The 15,250-nt window shown below is 41.3% G+C and overlaps 1 protein-coding gene across 1 annotated transcript in view; it reads right to left on the bottom strand.

Annotated features, from left to right (window-relative positions):
- Nucleotides 1-15,250, bottom strand: part of GADL1 (glutamate decarboxylase like 1) — a 214,296-nt gene that overhangs the window by 29,873 nt on the left and 169,173 nt on the right. Inside the window, exon 15 of the mRNA XM_070391087.1 lies at nucleotides 11,157-11,246. Coding sequence (XP_070247188.1) covers nucleotides 11,157-11,246 — 90 coding nt within the window. The remainder of the gene's footprint in view (nucleotides 1-11,156; nucleotides 11,247-15,250) is intronic.

Genomic DNA, 15,250 nt, shown 5'->3' with positions numbered 1-15,250 from the left:
CTTTATCTCCCCTTCCACCAACAATACCATTAATACAAATGAGTGAATCTTTACTGATAACAGGGGGATTTCGATGTACCATTCGTGTGCTAGAATTCATCAGTTATTTCTTTCTCATCACCTGAACTTCTCTTCTTGCTGCCATTTTTTCTCCCCCACACCCCAAATGTTGCTATCTTATGATAATTGCTAAGACAGGTTAGTAAAGCTGACATAGGGGTATATGGAAGGGGTACTCATACTCAAGTGTCTGGAAATGCTTCCTGTACAAGCTGAGGGGTTAATAGCCTAATTTTAAGGTGACCAGACACAAGAATTCCCTGTGTACTAGGCTGGAAGTTGTAAGTGGTGTAGGGAAGACAGGATCATAGCCATGTTCCTCCATGGGGGTACATATCTTGGGGGCCTCCAGGAGGAGAGAGCACATGAGATAAGCCATAAAGAATGCAGGAATGGGAGGACATAGGCACGAGACACCAGAGACAAAGGGAGCAGTGTGAGAAAATGCAAGGAGGCAAGAATATGAACATTCATCTCCGTTATTAAACACTGAGCAGCAAGGCTGGCTTCAAGGGTGTGCAACCTACGTAGTCACACAGGTGCCCACACTTAGAAGGGTCCCAGGCTTGATTTAATGCACTGTTGTCACACTGTCTTGAAATTCTTTATAATTTTTGAAAAAGGGACACCCCACATGTAAACAAAATGGCTGACATGCACTATCTTATTTACTCTGTGCAAATCCATAACATAGTACAGTGATTTAACGAATGAGCAAACTGAGGCATGGGGTGGTAATGTACTTTGCCAAGCGATATACCCTGAAGAATTGATGAAGCTAGGATCTGAGCCCTAGTTTTTCTTACTGCCAAAGGGATGTGTTTAAACACAGTGGTAGGCTGGCTTTCCAAGTAAAGACGGGAGCAAATTGCTCAGCTGGCTAGAGTGCAGGGGACATGAACATGAGGAGGATTAGCAGGAGACAGAGCAAGAAGGTTAGGGAAACTGGATCACTGCAGTCCCCAAATGGTTATGGTCTCTTTCCTTTAGGACAAAGGGAAACATGGAGGGGCATGATCAAGGCTGTACTTTAGAAAGTTTTTATTGTAATGATAGATAAGGTAATTTGCAGGGGGACAAACAAAAAGGCAGGAAAGAGACCTTTGAGGCTCACATAGTCCTCTGAACATGAGGTAACAGGATTAATAATAGTGAAAGCTCATGTTCAATGAGCACTTACTCTGTCAGGCACTGTATTGGAATTATGCTGTTCAATCCTTGTTAAAACCCTTTAGGGTAGGCCCTTTTTATTATCCCCATGTTATTGATAAAAAAAGAGGAGGCAAACGAAGTTTAAATAACATGTTCATGGTTACATAGCCAGAGAGCAGCAAGGGTGTAATTGATTTAACTCCAGATCCAGTGATTTAAACTCCAATTAGTCTCTTAGCAAGATGTTTTTTAACTAAAAAAGTTCTAACATATATATGAACAAAATTTTAATATAATATTGAAGAATGATGTTTTTTTTTTTAAAAAAAACAACCAGAAGGAGAGAGTTTTAGCAGCTTTGTGAATCAATTATAAGGCAATTCCATTTAAAACCCTTTTTTCCTGGCACAAAAACAGAAACACAGATCAATAGAAGAGACTGAAAATTCTAGAAATAGAATAGAGTGTTTTTAAAAATGTAACATGATAGCACAAGCTTCCCATAATAAAAAGTGTTAGGAAGAATTATTTGATCAATCAAATTTAAATAACTGGATAATAATTTGGGGACCCGATCATGTTAGATGTGTATTTTTACACTGTACACAAAAATAGCTTCCACATGAATTAAGGAGTTAAATACAGAAAAACTGAATTACAGAACACCAGCAGGAGATGGAATAGAATATTTATCAGATTTGCGAGAGAACAGTCACTTCACTTTGAAGCAGTGGAATAAATCATGAAGGAAAAGACTGACAGATTTGAATACATAAAACATTTAAACTTCTGTCCAATAAAAAACACACAGCAAGACTAAAAAAGGACATTATACTTAGGGCAATATTTGCATTCCATCTGACAAAGAGGGCTTTAAGACTCACACTTTATATGCCCTCATCCAAATTTATAAGGAAAACATCAGACTTCAAAATATAAATATGTAAGACAGGCGGAAAAAATGAACACACAGGGGAGCACAATCATTAAAGAAAAGAATAGAAAATTGTTCAGTTTACCACCAATTAATAAAAGTAAAGCAAACTTAAGATTTTTCACCTTTCTTTCTTTTTTTAAGAAGATTTTTAAAATTAATTTTTAGAGAGAGAAAGGGAGAGGGTGAGTGAGAAACATGCATCGATTGGCTGCCTGCAACCCAGGCATGTGCCCTGACCTGGAATTGATCCAGCAACCCTTTGATGCATGGGACGAGGCCCAACCAACTGAGGCACACTGACAACGGAAAGATTTTCCACCTTTCTAAGTAACATTTTCCCCCAAACGGGCACCACACAATGTTGCCACAGCTGGATTGAAACCTGTGTACCCATTCCTCAAGGGTGGCACTGAAAATGGACACAACCTTCTTAAAAATCCGTAGCGTCACAATACCTAGACAGACTCAGGCTCAAAACCACACTGGTTTTCATAACTATTAGTTACATACTGAGCACTTTATCTTCTGGGAGTAATAAAAGCAAAAGTGGATGTGAGCATGAAGATGTTTATCCATCACTGTTTATGATGGAGAAAAACTGGAAACAAAAGAGGCACCCCTAATTAGGGGGACGGCTTTATAAACAATAGCACAGACTATTGAACAGGGTAAGACAAGTCTAAGTTTTTCTTTTTAGAAGTCTAGTCCAAAGAGATGAAGACAGAAACAGAGGTAGCTTGAGGCGAAGCAATATTAAGAGAAAATCATGCAATATTTCCTTCAAGGTTGTCAGAGCCTAGGTGTATATGTCAATTGAGGGGAACAATATATTAGAGGTAAAACATGAAAATGTGAGGAGAGAGAGAGAGAGAGAGAGAGAGAGAGAGAGAGAGAGAGAGAGAGAGAGAAGGAAGGAAGGAAGGAAGGAAGGAAGGAAGGAAGGAAGGAAGGAAGGAAGGAAGGAAGGAAGGAAGGAAGGAAGGGAGGGAAGGAAAAAAGCAAAGAGGGTGGGAGGGAAGGAGAGAAGAGAAGGGGGTGGCGAGTTTGAAGGGAGGGTGAGGTCCCAGTCAGGACACTCAAAGGTAAACACATTAGAGATTATTGAGACAAAGGATCAATTTGATCCTTTGAGAATTTCTTACTCAGGCAAGTGTTTCTTGGTTTGGCACCGAATCCATCGCTAGCCCTGACGAAGCAATGCTATAATTCTGTAATATTTTATAGCACATTTATTCAGTCAGCATTTAGTGTGTCACTTCTCAGCTAGGAAAGGAACAATGAGCAGAAGTGCCACCAGGGGGCAGGTTTGGTACTGGCAAAGGGACTAAGAAGATAAGCAAAACAAAAAAGTCTTTTCCTGCAGCACAGGGTGCATTCTTTGTTTTGCAACAATTGTCCAGAACAATGTCCGTAACAGCTGTGTCATAGGTATGGATTTTGTTCCATAAACTCGGGTGTGCAAGAACATATCAGTACCTTATATCCTTTAAATAAAATTAAAATCAACCTGAAGCCACTGGTCCTACGAGGCCAGGTTAAAAGTCAATCTCAGCCATTGTTATGGCTCCCAGGGCCCCAAAGGGCCCCACAGAGGTTCTGGGAGCCTTAGCCAGGGCTGACATTTAGGCCCAACATACGAAATGCTTATGCTCTGAACCAACATGATCCCTTGATATGGCGTCACTGTGCTATGCCCTTACCTGTTAAGAATGGGCAGATTCCAATATCTGGAATACACATGTGTGCACACACACATGCACATGTATGTATATACACACACCTCCTTAGGGCACTCAAAGAAGGGGAGCTTGGAGTCATCCCTAAACGTGGAACTCTTGCCTCCTGCTCCCCTTTTCCTCTCCTCTTTCCCCTGTGCCTCCTTTCTGTCCCTAAACTCATTGCCTTTCTTTCATCATTGGCCAGATGAAGCTTTCAGGAAGACAGATGTCGTCAAGAGACATGCTCAAGAGAGGCATGGAGCCCAGAGGCCCTGTCTAATTCCAGGGACGAGAAAAGGAGAAAACACAAGCACAGAATATACCCATATGTCCCAATTGTGTGGCTGCATTTGCCACAATATTGCAATTCTTAAAATCCCCTGTTTACAAGTCTGCAATCCAAACATGAGTGATTGGATACGCCAGTGGCACAGATGGTGATGGGAAGAACATCAGAATCAGAATCCTCCAAAATATACAGAGGCTCTCAAAATGTGTATGAGTTCTTATGCACATTTGTGAACACACACACATGCGCACACACACATGCACACACACACACATGCACACACACAACAGAAATCCATGGAGCATAGCAGGGGGCACTGAAGCCTCACTTACAGTCCCAGGAAGTGGCCTGTTTGGATGTCTTGCCTGTGAGGCTCCTACGGAAAAACATCAACCTACTCAGTTTATGCAGCCTCATCTTTCAAGAGGTGTTAATCAGAAACTGCCAGGGAGAATGCTAAATTCTCTCTAAAGATATCTGGAATACCATATCAAGTTACATGCCAAATAAGCAATAAAACAACAAGCCCATCAAGCAGGTTCTAAAGATTTATTCCTCTTCTCCGTTGAGGAGAAAGGAGCCTGTTATAAATGACTAATATTAGCCACAAATCTGCAGGTCAGCAAATAAAAAAATAAAGTCGAAATGACCAGGCGTGAGTGCAAAAGGAAAACATGTTCATTACTTTTAAGAATGTAAACTTTGTTGGCATAATGTAGGATTATTTACGAAATGTCGACAAAAGAGGAAATCTTCTGGTTTATAACATTGAGTAATGATGAGACAAAACCGACTGATGGCATTTTCAATTACATTCTCTGGGTCTTTCACGGTCCCGTTTATCTTTACAGTCTATCTTCAACTTTCTCGCCCTCTATATGTGATCACTAGGTGGGAGGCTTCCGAAGAAACAAACTCATAAGCTTATTTTAGGCAGGCACTTCAGAGAGAGGGGTCACTCTACTTCAGTGCCGAAAACTTTCAGAGAGCCCTGGGAAGCCTGTTGAACATCTCACTCTACACCATCACGGGCAATGCCTCTGAACTTAAAATCAGTGCAGATAGTGGGGGAATTTTAGTAAGGAGAGAGGCAGAGAGATATGGGAAGAAATGAGAGATTATACACTACATCTGGGAAAAATTCATGAGAGAAAATAGTTTGCAAACTAATTGTATAATGATGATCTCCAAACTAAACTGTCCCCGGTGGTATAAGACGAAAAGATGAGAACATATCTTAATAGTAATTTACAAATTTTAAATTCATCATTAAAAAAACTTACTTTGTGTATTTTAAATATATATACTATATTTATAAAGTAATGCATATAGATAATTTGAATACAATAAACATATATTGAGGTGAATGCTCAATTACTTTTTTACTTTATTTATTTGAGAGATAGACATATAGACATTGATTTGTTGTTTCACTTACTTATGAATTCATTGGTTGATTATTTTTTAATTGGTTGATTCTTTCTTAAAAAATATATTTTTATTGATTTCAGAAAGGAAGGGAGAGGGAGAGATAGATACATCAATGATGAGAGGAAATCATTGATTGGTTGCTTCCTGCTCACCCCCCACTAGGGATCAAGCCTACAACCCAGACATGTGCCCTTAACTGGAATCGAACTCAGGACCCGTCAGTCCACAGGCCAACGCTCTATCCGCTGAGCCAAACCAGCTAGGGCTATTGGTTGATTCTTGTATGTGCCCTGACTAGAGACCAAACCCGGAACCTTAGTGTATTGAGACAACGCTCTAACCAACTGAAAAACCCGGCCAGGGCCTCAATTCTTTTAACTGTTAAGAATATGTGGTCAAACCCTGAATAGCCTTTGTCTAGATGAGCACTCAAGGAAACCCCTGGCTTCTACATGTCAATTATGCTACACTGTGGTTTATCATTGTTGTTACTATTTTCACAAAAGCAATATACACTAATTGTAGAAAATATATTACAGAGAACTACAAATGAAAGAAAAAAAAATCACCTGTAACTCTATCTCTAACATATTTTGGTGCCTATTGACTGCCTTTTTTCTAACCATACATACAATATTTTATATGTATATAAGTATCTATACATAAATATGCTTTTTCAAAATTGTTATCAAACAATATTGGCTGTTTTATAACTCATTTTTAATCAATAGTAAATTATGAATATGCTATTTTGGGACAGAATTTTAATTGTCTATACACTAGAAATTTGAATAAAGTTACACAGTAAAATTTAACCATTTCCCATGGTTAAATATTTAGTGTTTTGTCATTTTAAATAATGGTTAGGCTCTTCTGAGTAGCTTTTCTGCCCGCACAATTCTGTAACTATTTCAAAGGATACATTTCTATAAATGGAATACGTGGAAGAAAATATATGCCATATTAAGTTATTTGATATGTTTTATAAAGTTAGTCTTCAGAAAATGTGTATATATTTATGCTAATTAGTAGTTATAATGCGTCCCATGACATTTGCACCAACACTAGGCATTAACACTAAAATCACAGTAATTTTCTGATTTGATTAGTAAAAGCTATCCATTACCTAGTTCCTAATTAGTTTCCTAACTAGTAGGAAAACTGACGAAACTCCTCTAGCTCAGTTTATTGGTTCAGGGTTCTCAATCATGGAAGCCACAATAGGTTGAGATGAAAACACCCGAGGATCAGACATGGAGGCCTTTGGATGCCAGGCAGATGGGACTAGATTTTATCCCGGGGATCAGTCATTCCATGGGACTGGTACTATACCCCTAGGGAGTATTAGGAAAATTGGGCAGATGTTTTAGTTTTCACAGTGTTTGGGAGTCGCTACTGGTGTTTAGTGGATGGGGACCAGACATGTTAGCTGCCCTGCAATGCACAGAACAGTCTTGAGCAATGAAAAACTATCTCATGCTTGCATAACTTTCACATATCTTACTGGAAATGCACGAGGGCAAAGTCTGATGACAATTATCCAAGCCTGGAACCTAACTCTATTTTATATACGAATGCAAGATAATCTGTGCCCATTGTTCATAAATACTAAGTTTTCTGCTACCATGTAAACTAAGGGGAAAAGGTTTTCTTCAGAGCTTTACCAAGGGTAGTGCACCATCTTGAAAAATTACTGTTACCAATACCACACCGTTTCAGTTACTTACATTTACTGTGATTCTAAGAGCATGTGTGAGAATCTTATAACTTCCTCATGCCTTCTCATATTGTCATGCCCAAGCATTTCTGTAATGGAATACATGTCTTTATTTTAAACTAACTTATTTCTCCTTATTACATGCAAGGCATTCTATTGCCTTTTACAAAATTACATGTAGGCAGGTCATAGTTTCTAGTGGCTTCACTTTAGGAGATTAAAGGAAACAGTGACAATACTTATTCTAACAGTGGCCATTGGGTCTCTGCGGTGGAAAGCTGCTGCTGCAGAGCCCAGGAAGCTATTCCGGGCTTCTCGCAGGGCAGCGATGTGATGAAGCCGAGCTGGAGGTGGGACAGTGCAGAGAGTAGGAAAATAAATGGGAAAAGGAGAAGGCAGGAAGCAGAGACCAGACAAGAGGCAAATATAACCTGGGCAGGGAACTAATGAAGACCTAGAAAACTGCAATGCCTGAAAGAATCAGAAAGAACATTTTTATGGAGGACATCTTAAAAAGAGAAGTCGTTGGAACCCAGTGACTGAATATAGTGTCACAGAGTGACTGTCAGTGTTAGTAGATTGCAGAATGACCGTGTTCTCAAAAACAGTCTCACGTATGTGCACACACAGTTGAAAGCACACGCAGACACATACAACACACACACACACACACACACACACTTACACACTATGAAATGCCAGATTCATTACCAAATAATCCCTCTCCTCTCCTGCTGTCAAAGGGAAGACTTATTACACCACTGATTCTGAAATCTGACAGCTAAACCTGACACGAGGCTGAATCGAAGGGGCAAAGCCTTATTCAGATTATTTATTTGTTTGTGATTCTCCATCCAAGATAAACCTCGAGATAAATTTCAAGTGTGCTTTAAGTGAACTCCAGGTTATAAATCATGTATTGCATTCTCATAGTACAGTAAGCATAAAACCACATAGATCAACAATAGATATATATGCCTCCCTTCCTTGACAGATTCATGCACACACACCCACACAAAGAGAGAATAAAAGGAAACTAAGAATCTGAGAACCAAGGATAGTTTGTCAGCAGGGTACATGTTTACTAATCAGAAGCAACCATAGCAATTAACATAGTACGGCATTAGACTGGACAAGAAAACCATGGTTCTAAATGACAGAAAAAGCATTTCAAAATGACGGGACAGAAAATCCTAGATATTAACTATAAGAGAATCAACACTGAAAAATATTGGGGAATAGAAGAAAATGGCCTGATTTATATTCAATTTTTAGTTAAGAATAACCGTGTATTATATGCTGAATTATCTGAAGTTAGCTTCTATATTCATCCTCGATTTCACATTTTCTGATAATAGATGATGTAAATATTTCTTTAAATAATAAAAAAGTGAGTCAAAAATATCTCCAGACATAATGGGATGCTTTAGTTATCCTGATCCATGTCTGCACAAAAGCGCTGTCAGTAAAGCACAAATATCACATTCTTGGTTGCTTTTCTTAATCACTGAAACGTGAGAAAAATAGCAACCATTTCCTTCTCACCTCTAAGCAACCATTCCCCCACTCCACCTAAAAAAATGTCAGTTGCATTCCATCAAAGTGGGAAATGTCCCTAGAAACCTCACCATTAAATCCTCACATTGTTCTTTTTATGGGTTACTTACCATCTGAAATGTATTCTTTAGCACTCTCCTATTTGCCATGTATGGCAACAATGCAAGACAAATCCCAATGACTATGCTAGCCGCCTAAAACGGGTAATGAGGGCTGGTCTAGGCTGAGGCACAGATAACACCATCCATCTCTCCCCATCTCTGCTGCCTGATCTCAGGTTTGACAAGAGGCAGAATATTTATATATCGGGTCTGTATTATGCTACAGTGCAGGAGTTTTAATGAGACATAAATACATAGAAAATGACCTGAGGCTAAAAGGAGAAGTTGTAGGTGAGGTTATAGGTGGCTACAGCTTAAAGACCGTGGTCTTCCCTCTTCCTCCTAATTAGGCACAAATTCCAAGCACCTTGACATGAAAGATGGGGACCCCATGACCCAACCTCTGCCTGCTACTCTCATCTCATACCTCCTGCCACTGTCCCTTTGCAGCCCTGTGGTCTTTGAATCACACTCTACTTTCTTAAAACTCTGGGTCATCATGGTGTCGTTCTTCCTGAAATAGACTTCTTTACAATTGTCCCCTGGCTGACATCTACTTACTGTTCAAGACTCAGCTCTAGTATTGCACACCTGGAGAGATAGCCTTCCTCTCTGCTTTCAGGGTTTATCTCCACTAGCAACTACTAGTTACCTTGTGATTGTCTGTGTACTCATTTTTCTCCCTCAACATGAACTTCCTATGGGCAGGGACTGGGTCTTTTTTGATATCTATATCTCTGGTACACAGCATAGTCAGCACTCAGTAAATATTTGATGCTTGCCCGACTGGGAAGTTCTTCCTTTTCTTCTAGAGGGCAAGTACAGAGCCACTGACTATACACGCTGTTAAAACTACCACTGATTTCTCCATTGAGGGTTAGGGAGGGGTTTGCAAGTCAGAGCTTGTACTAACCAGAGTCATGGAGCCAGCTGTGCTTGAGAGGGAAGACACAAAGGATAGAGGATTATCTAACTTCATGTGACCAAGTGTCGTGAACTCTCTCTCTACATGTCATGGCCACAGAATCCTCAGGGGAACTCCCAGTGGGTCACTTCAATGTGCACTATGTCCACCCAACATGGGAGTGGGATCAAGTAGAATTGACTAAAGAAACGTCACAGCCCTAGAAATTTGGGTTTGCAGCAGTTCTCAATCTGTGGGTCGCGACCCCTTTGGCGGTCAAACGACCCTTTCACAGGGGTCTCCTAAGACCATCCTGCATATCAGATATTTACATTATGATTCATAACAGTAGCAACATTACAGTTATGAAGTAGCAACGAAAATAATTTTATGGTTGGGTCACAACATGAGGAACTGTATTTAAAGGGCCAGAAGGTTGAGAACCACTGGTTTAGAGGATAATTGGCAGGGCCATGCTAGGGGAGGTGCTGATGAGACACAAGAAGTCCGTAGAGCCTGGCGCTTCATCTCATTCTGGATTGTCAGCCTTCACCAGCTGTGTTCAATAATCAGTTGAAACCCCTTGTTGGCAACCCTTTTCTTTTTTATCCCATAAGCCCCACAGGCATATGATGCAGGGCATTTGTTGAAAGAACAGAAAGTCTCAATCTCACAAAGGACCCCCGATGTAGACTTCTAACACTACCTCCATGTGAGAAGATGCAAGCAGTCATGTACTAGCAAAACTGAAAGAGGAAGCTGTTCCTCATGTAACTTTAATCTTGGGTCCTCTTACCAGATCCCAATTTCTGAAGTGAACTGTAAATCAGAACTTCTAATACATTCTATAACCATCTTGCACACAGCACAATTATTTTGAATGTGTGTGTCTGTCAAGTATGTTAATTTGGTAAATGTACACAATATTTACAACTGTGTGGAGTGCCATTGGTTTTTAATATCCGAGGAGCCACCTCTTTAGTTCTTCAAGAAGTTCTAGCATGTACAGAAGCCTCTATAGCAGGGGTCCTCAAACTACGGCCACATGCAAACACAAATATTGTATTTGTTCCTGTTTTGTTTTTTTACTTCAAAATAAGATATGTGCAGTGTGCATAGGAATTTGTTCATAGTTTTTTTTAAACTATAGTCCGGCCCTCCAATGGTCTGAGGGACAGTGAACTGGCCCCCTGATTAAAAAGTTTGAGGACCCCTGCTTTATAGGATCAATAGAGAATGGCGCTGACTCTCTTGCGTCAAGAGGAAAAATACAGTTTATTTATTACTTACCAAATTAAGTTTTTCCCAGAACTCAGGTCCTTCTTTCATCTCTCTGAGGCTTGGTGGAATGTACCAAAAGCAAATATTGGCGTATTCAGGCTGAGGATTAAGGAAATTTGAAAGTTGTTAACCTAAGATTAATCTTAGATGCAATTAAAGTCTTAGCCAGTTTCTTTAAGAGTTATTATGTGTGTATTATGTTGATAACAAATCAGACTCTGCAAGAGTAGACATTCATTTTGCCTTACTTCTGATAACATCCTACTGGGAAATTTCCTTCTCAGTTGGGTGCACCTAGAGGGTCCTTCCCTCTAGGTAAGGATGCACACACCATAAAGAATAAACAAAGTTTGAAGCTGACTCAACCTAGTTATAACCATCATCACCCAATGTATATATGCCTAGCCTTGCCTGGGACAGGAATCATTACTTTGTCCAGTGAATCAACACTATACACACACCATTGGCCCATTAGTCACTCAGTAGCCATCTCAGTTATCAGATCTACTGTCCTGGTATCACTGTGATAGTGTTCAAGTAACCTTTATTTTACTTAAAAATACGAGTAGTGATGATGGCAATTCAGATATGTCAAAGAGAAGCGGTAACGTGCTTCCTTGAAGTGAAAGGTGAAAGTTCCCCAACTTAATAAAGAAAGAAAAACATTGTATGTTAAGGTCGCTGAAATCTATGCTAAGAACTTATCTTCTCTCCATGAAATTGTGAAAGAAAAAGAAAACTGTGCTAGTTTGTAGAGAGAGAGCACATTCACATAACTTTTATTACAGCATATTGTTACAGTTATCCTATTTTATTATTAGTTATTGTTGTTAATCCCTTACTAATTTATAAATTAAACTTTGTCATAGATATGTATAGGAAAAACATAGTATATTCAAGGGTTTGGTACTATCCCTGGTTTCAGGCTTCCACTGGGGTTTTGGGCCATATGCCTCATGGATAAGCAGGGACAACTGTATATATAATTATAGACTTTGACTTTTCCTAAATGGAAAGAATTATAGTTCACAGACCTAAGCTCCAAATGGATCTTTGCATTTCTTCCCTTAAGTATGTATTAGAGCTATATTTAATCAATCCAATGAATGCATTTGTTAACAGGCTAAGCAGCTTGACACTTAGGCGAAACTCAAGATCTAAATTTACTTCATTACTCTAAATGGGAATACACAGAAAAGAGGCAAATGCAGATCACACACAACAATCCTTCGAAGTAGGAACTCTGGAGAACCATTGAGAAAGCCACCTCCACTGCTTGGGGGCCATCTGGCTCCCACAGATAAAATATCCAGGGCAGAAGGCTTCCTAATAATGAAAACCCACCTCAACTTTCATTACAAGGATGTGACTGTTTGTAGATCCCTAAAGATGATGGTAAGAGGTTCCTCCTGTGATTTTTAAGCCTTTAGGAAGAATATATAAACAACTTTTAAGTCACTTCATCTTTTTTTTCCTCATGACTTTTTTATTAGCTCTTTTATCAAAAGACGGTGCAGTTCTGAGGTATAAAGCATTTTCCATAAGCTCTGCAGCTACCAAAGCCAGACAAATGAAGAAGGCAATTCAAACCTGAGAAAACAAAGATGTAACTAGACCTCAAGAAAATGAAGATGGCAGCTCCAACTCTAGGAAATAAAAGTGACTCAAACTCACAGCCTAGCCAACTGTATAGTTGTTGTTTCACCCCTCCATGTGTAAGTACCATCCTAAAAGTTACAGACACTTTCTTACAGCATCATAATGCCATCATCATCTTACCTAATAATAGACAAACATGCAAATTGACTGTACCTTTGCTATGACCACCAGCCAATTGGATGAGTATGCAAATTAACCAAACAAAGATGGTGGTTAATTTGCATACGTAGGTGTCCAGCGGCGATCGGAGCCTGCAATCAGAGCTGAGAGATCCCCTGCCCAGGCCTAACGCCTTGAGGAGCCGGTGATGGTGGGGTGCAGGGGCGGAGCCGGCAATCGCGGGGAGCTGGCAGTCCCCTGCCAGGCCTAATGCCTCTGCCACAGGCGTTAGGCCTGGGCAGGGGTGGAGCCGCCGATAGCAGGGAGCTGGGGGTCCCCTGCCCAGGCTTAATGCCTGGGTCAGAGGCATTAGGCCTGGGTAGGGGCGGAGCTGGCAATGGCGGGGAGCAGGGAGGGAGCCGGCGATGGGGGAGCAGGGGTGGATCTGATGATTGCGGGAGCTGGGGGCCCCCTGCCCAGGCCTAATGCCTCGGCCACAGGTGTTAAGCCTGGGCAGGGGCGGAGCTGGTGATGGTGGGGAGCAGGGGCAGAGCCGGCAATGGTGGGGAACTGGGGGTCCCATTCCCAGGCCTAATGCCTCAGCCACAGGCTTTAGGCCTGGGCAGGGGCGGAGCTGGTGTTGGCAGGGAGCAGGGGCAGAGCCAGAGATGAGGGGGAGCTGGAGGTCCCCTCCCCAGGCCTAAAGTCTTGGTCAGAGGCATTAGGCTTGGGCAGGGGCAGAGCTAGTGATGGAGGGGAGCAAGGAAGGAACCAACAATGGGGGGGAGCAGGGGCAGAGCCAGCAATCATGGGGAGCAGGGGTGGAACCAGTGATGATGGGGAGCTGGAGGTCCCCTGCCCAGGCCTAAGGACTTGGCCACAGGCATTAGGCCTGGGCAGGGCCCGAGCCGGCAATTAGTGTGAACTACAGAGGAAACACCTTTTCTGACCACTCACTGACTAAGCTCCCCGTATGCCACTGGTAATATTCTTAGTAACCTGGGTAATAAGAATCCAATAAGGTGATCTAGGGTTTTTTTACCACACTCTTGGAGAAAAAAAGGAATGTCCGCTGCTGGAGGGCTAAGAAATGTCATATCCTGCCCTAGCTGGTTTTGCTCAGTGGATAATGCCTCGACCTGCCCACCGCAGTGTCTGGGTTCAATTCTGACCAAGGGCATGTACCTAGGTTTCAGGGTTCTCCCTGGTCCAGGCCCAGGTCAGGGCTCATGCAGGAGGCAACCAATCAAAGTGTTCCTCTCACTTTGATGTTTCTCTCTGTCTTTCCCTTTCTCTTCCACATTCTCTAAAAATCAATGGCAACATATCCTCAGGTGAGGATAAAAAAAAAAAAATAAAGAAATGTCATATCTTATGAAAGACACAACTTGAAGATGCCTAAAGAAAGCTGTCATTTTTTCATGGTGAAGGGGCTGGAGTCCATGTTGATGAAAACACCTTCGTGGCTGCGATGACTGACAGTGGCTGCAACAGCGGGTGATGGGGTTGGTGCCTTACCCTGATCAGCTCGGTCGCCTCCCATAAAGGGAGGCCAGACTGTGGCTTAGGCCCGCTCCCCAAGGGGAGCAGGGAGCGGGCCTAAGCCGTCAGTAGGAAATCCCAGAGGGCTCCCAGTATGTGATAGGGGTCAGGCTGGGCTGAGGGAACCGCCCCCCCCCCACCTCCAGTGCACAGATTTTTGTGCACCGGGCCTCTATGCTTAATAAAATTACTGATAATTCCCTGGTATTATCCAATAATCAGTTCATGTTAGAAATCCCCCCAACTGTTTCAAAATGTACTTTTACAATTGGCTTGTTCAAACTGGGATTCCAAAAGCTTCATAATTTGCATTTAGTTGCTATGCCTCTTCTATCTCTTTGAACCTAAAGTGATTAACACCACTTTCTCCTTATTTTTCTTCATGCCACTGACCTATTAAAGAAATCAGGTCAGCTGTCCTATAGAATGCCCTACATTTGAAACTTTTCTTCTTGCTTCTTTGAAGTGATATCAGAAAGTCATTTAAATATAGATTCTTTTGCTATCTTTGCAAGTCACTACTTTTCAGGAAATTTTGATGGAAGCCACAGTCAGAATTCTCTGGAGCAGGTTTTCCAAAACTTGTCTGAAGACCTGGACTACTGCAACAGTCTCCAATTTGTCTCATTTATTCTTTTCTCATCCTGTCTTCACCCCACCCTCTCCCCATTCCTCTCTTCCCAAGACATCCTGCATGATCTTGTAAAATGGATGTCAGGCTCCTGTCTCCTTAAAACTTCTCCAATGATTACACTTGGAATAAAAGCCAAAGATCTTACCAAGACCTACCTGATTCCAACTGA

The sequence above is a fragment of the Myotis yumanensis genome, unplaced genomic scaffold (assembly GCF_028538775.1).
Source record: "Myotis yumanensis isolate MYYU_CA2020_CCGP unplaced genomic scaffold, mMyoYum1.0.hap1 SCAF_14, whole genome shotgun sequence".
Classification (NCBI taxonomy): Eukaryota; Metazoa; Chordata; class Mammalia; order Chiroptera; family Vespertilionidae; genus Myotis; species Myotis yumanensis.
Note: the sequence above shows the minus strand (reverse complement) of the source record. Positions and strands in the feature narration are given on the sequence as shown.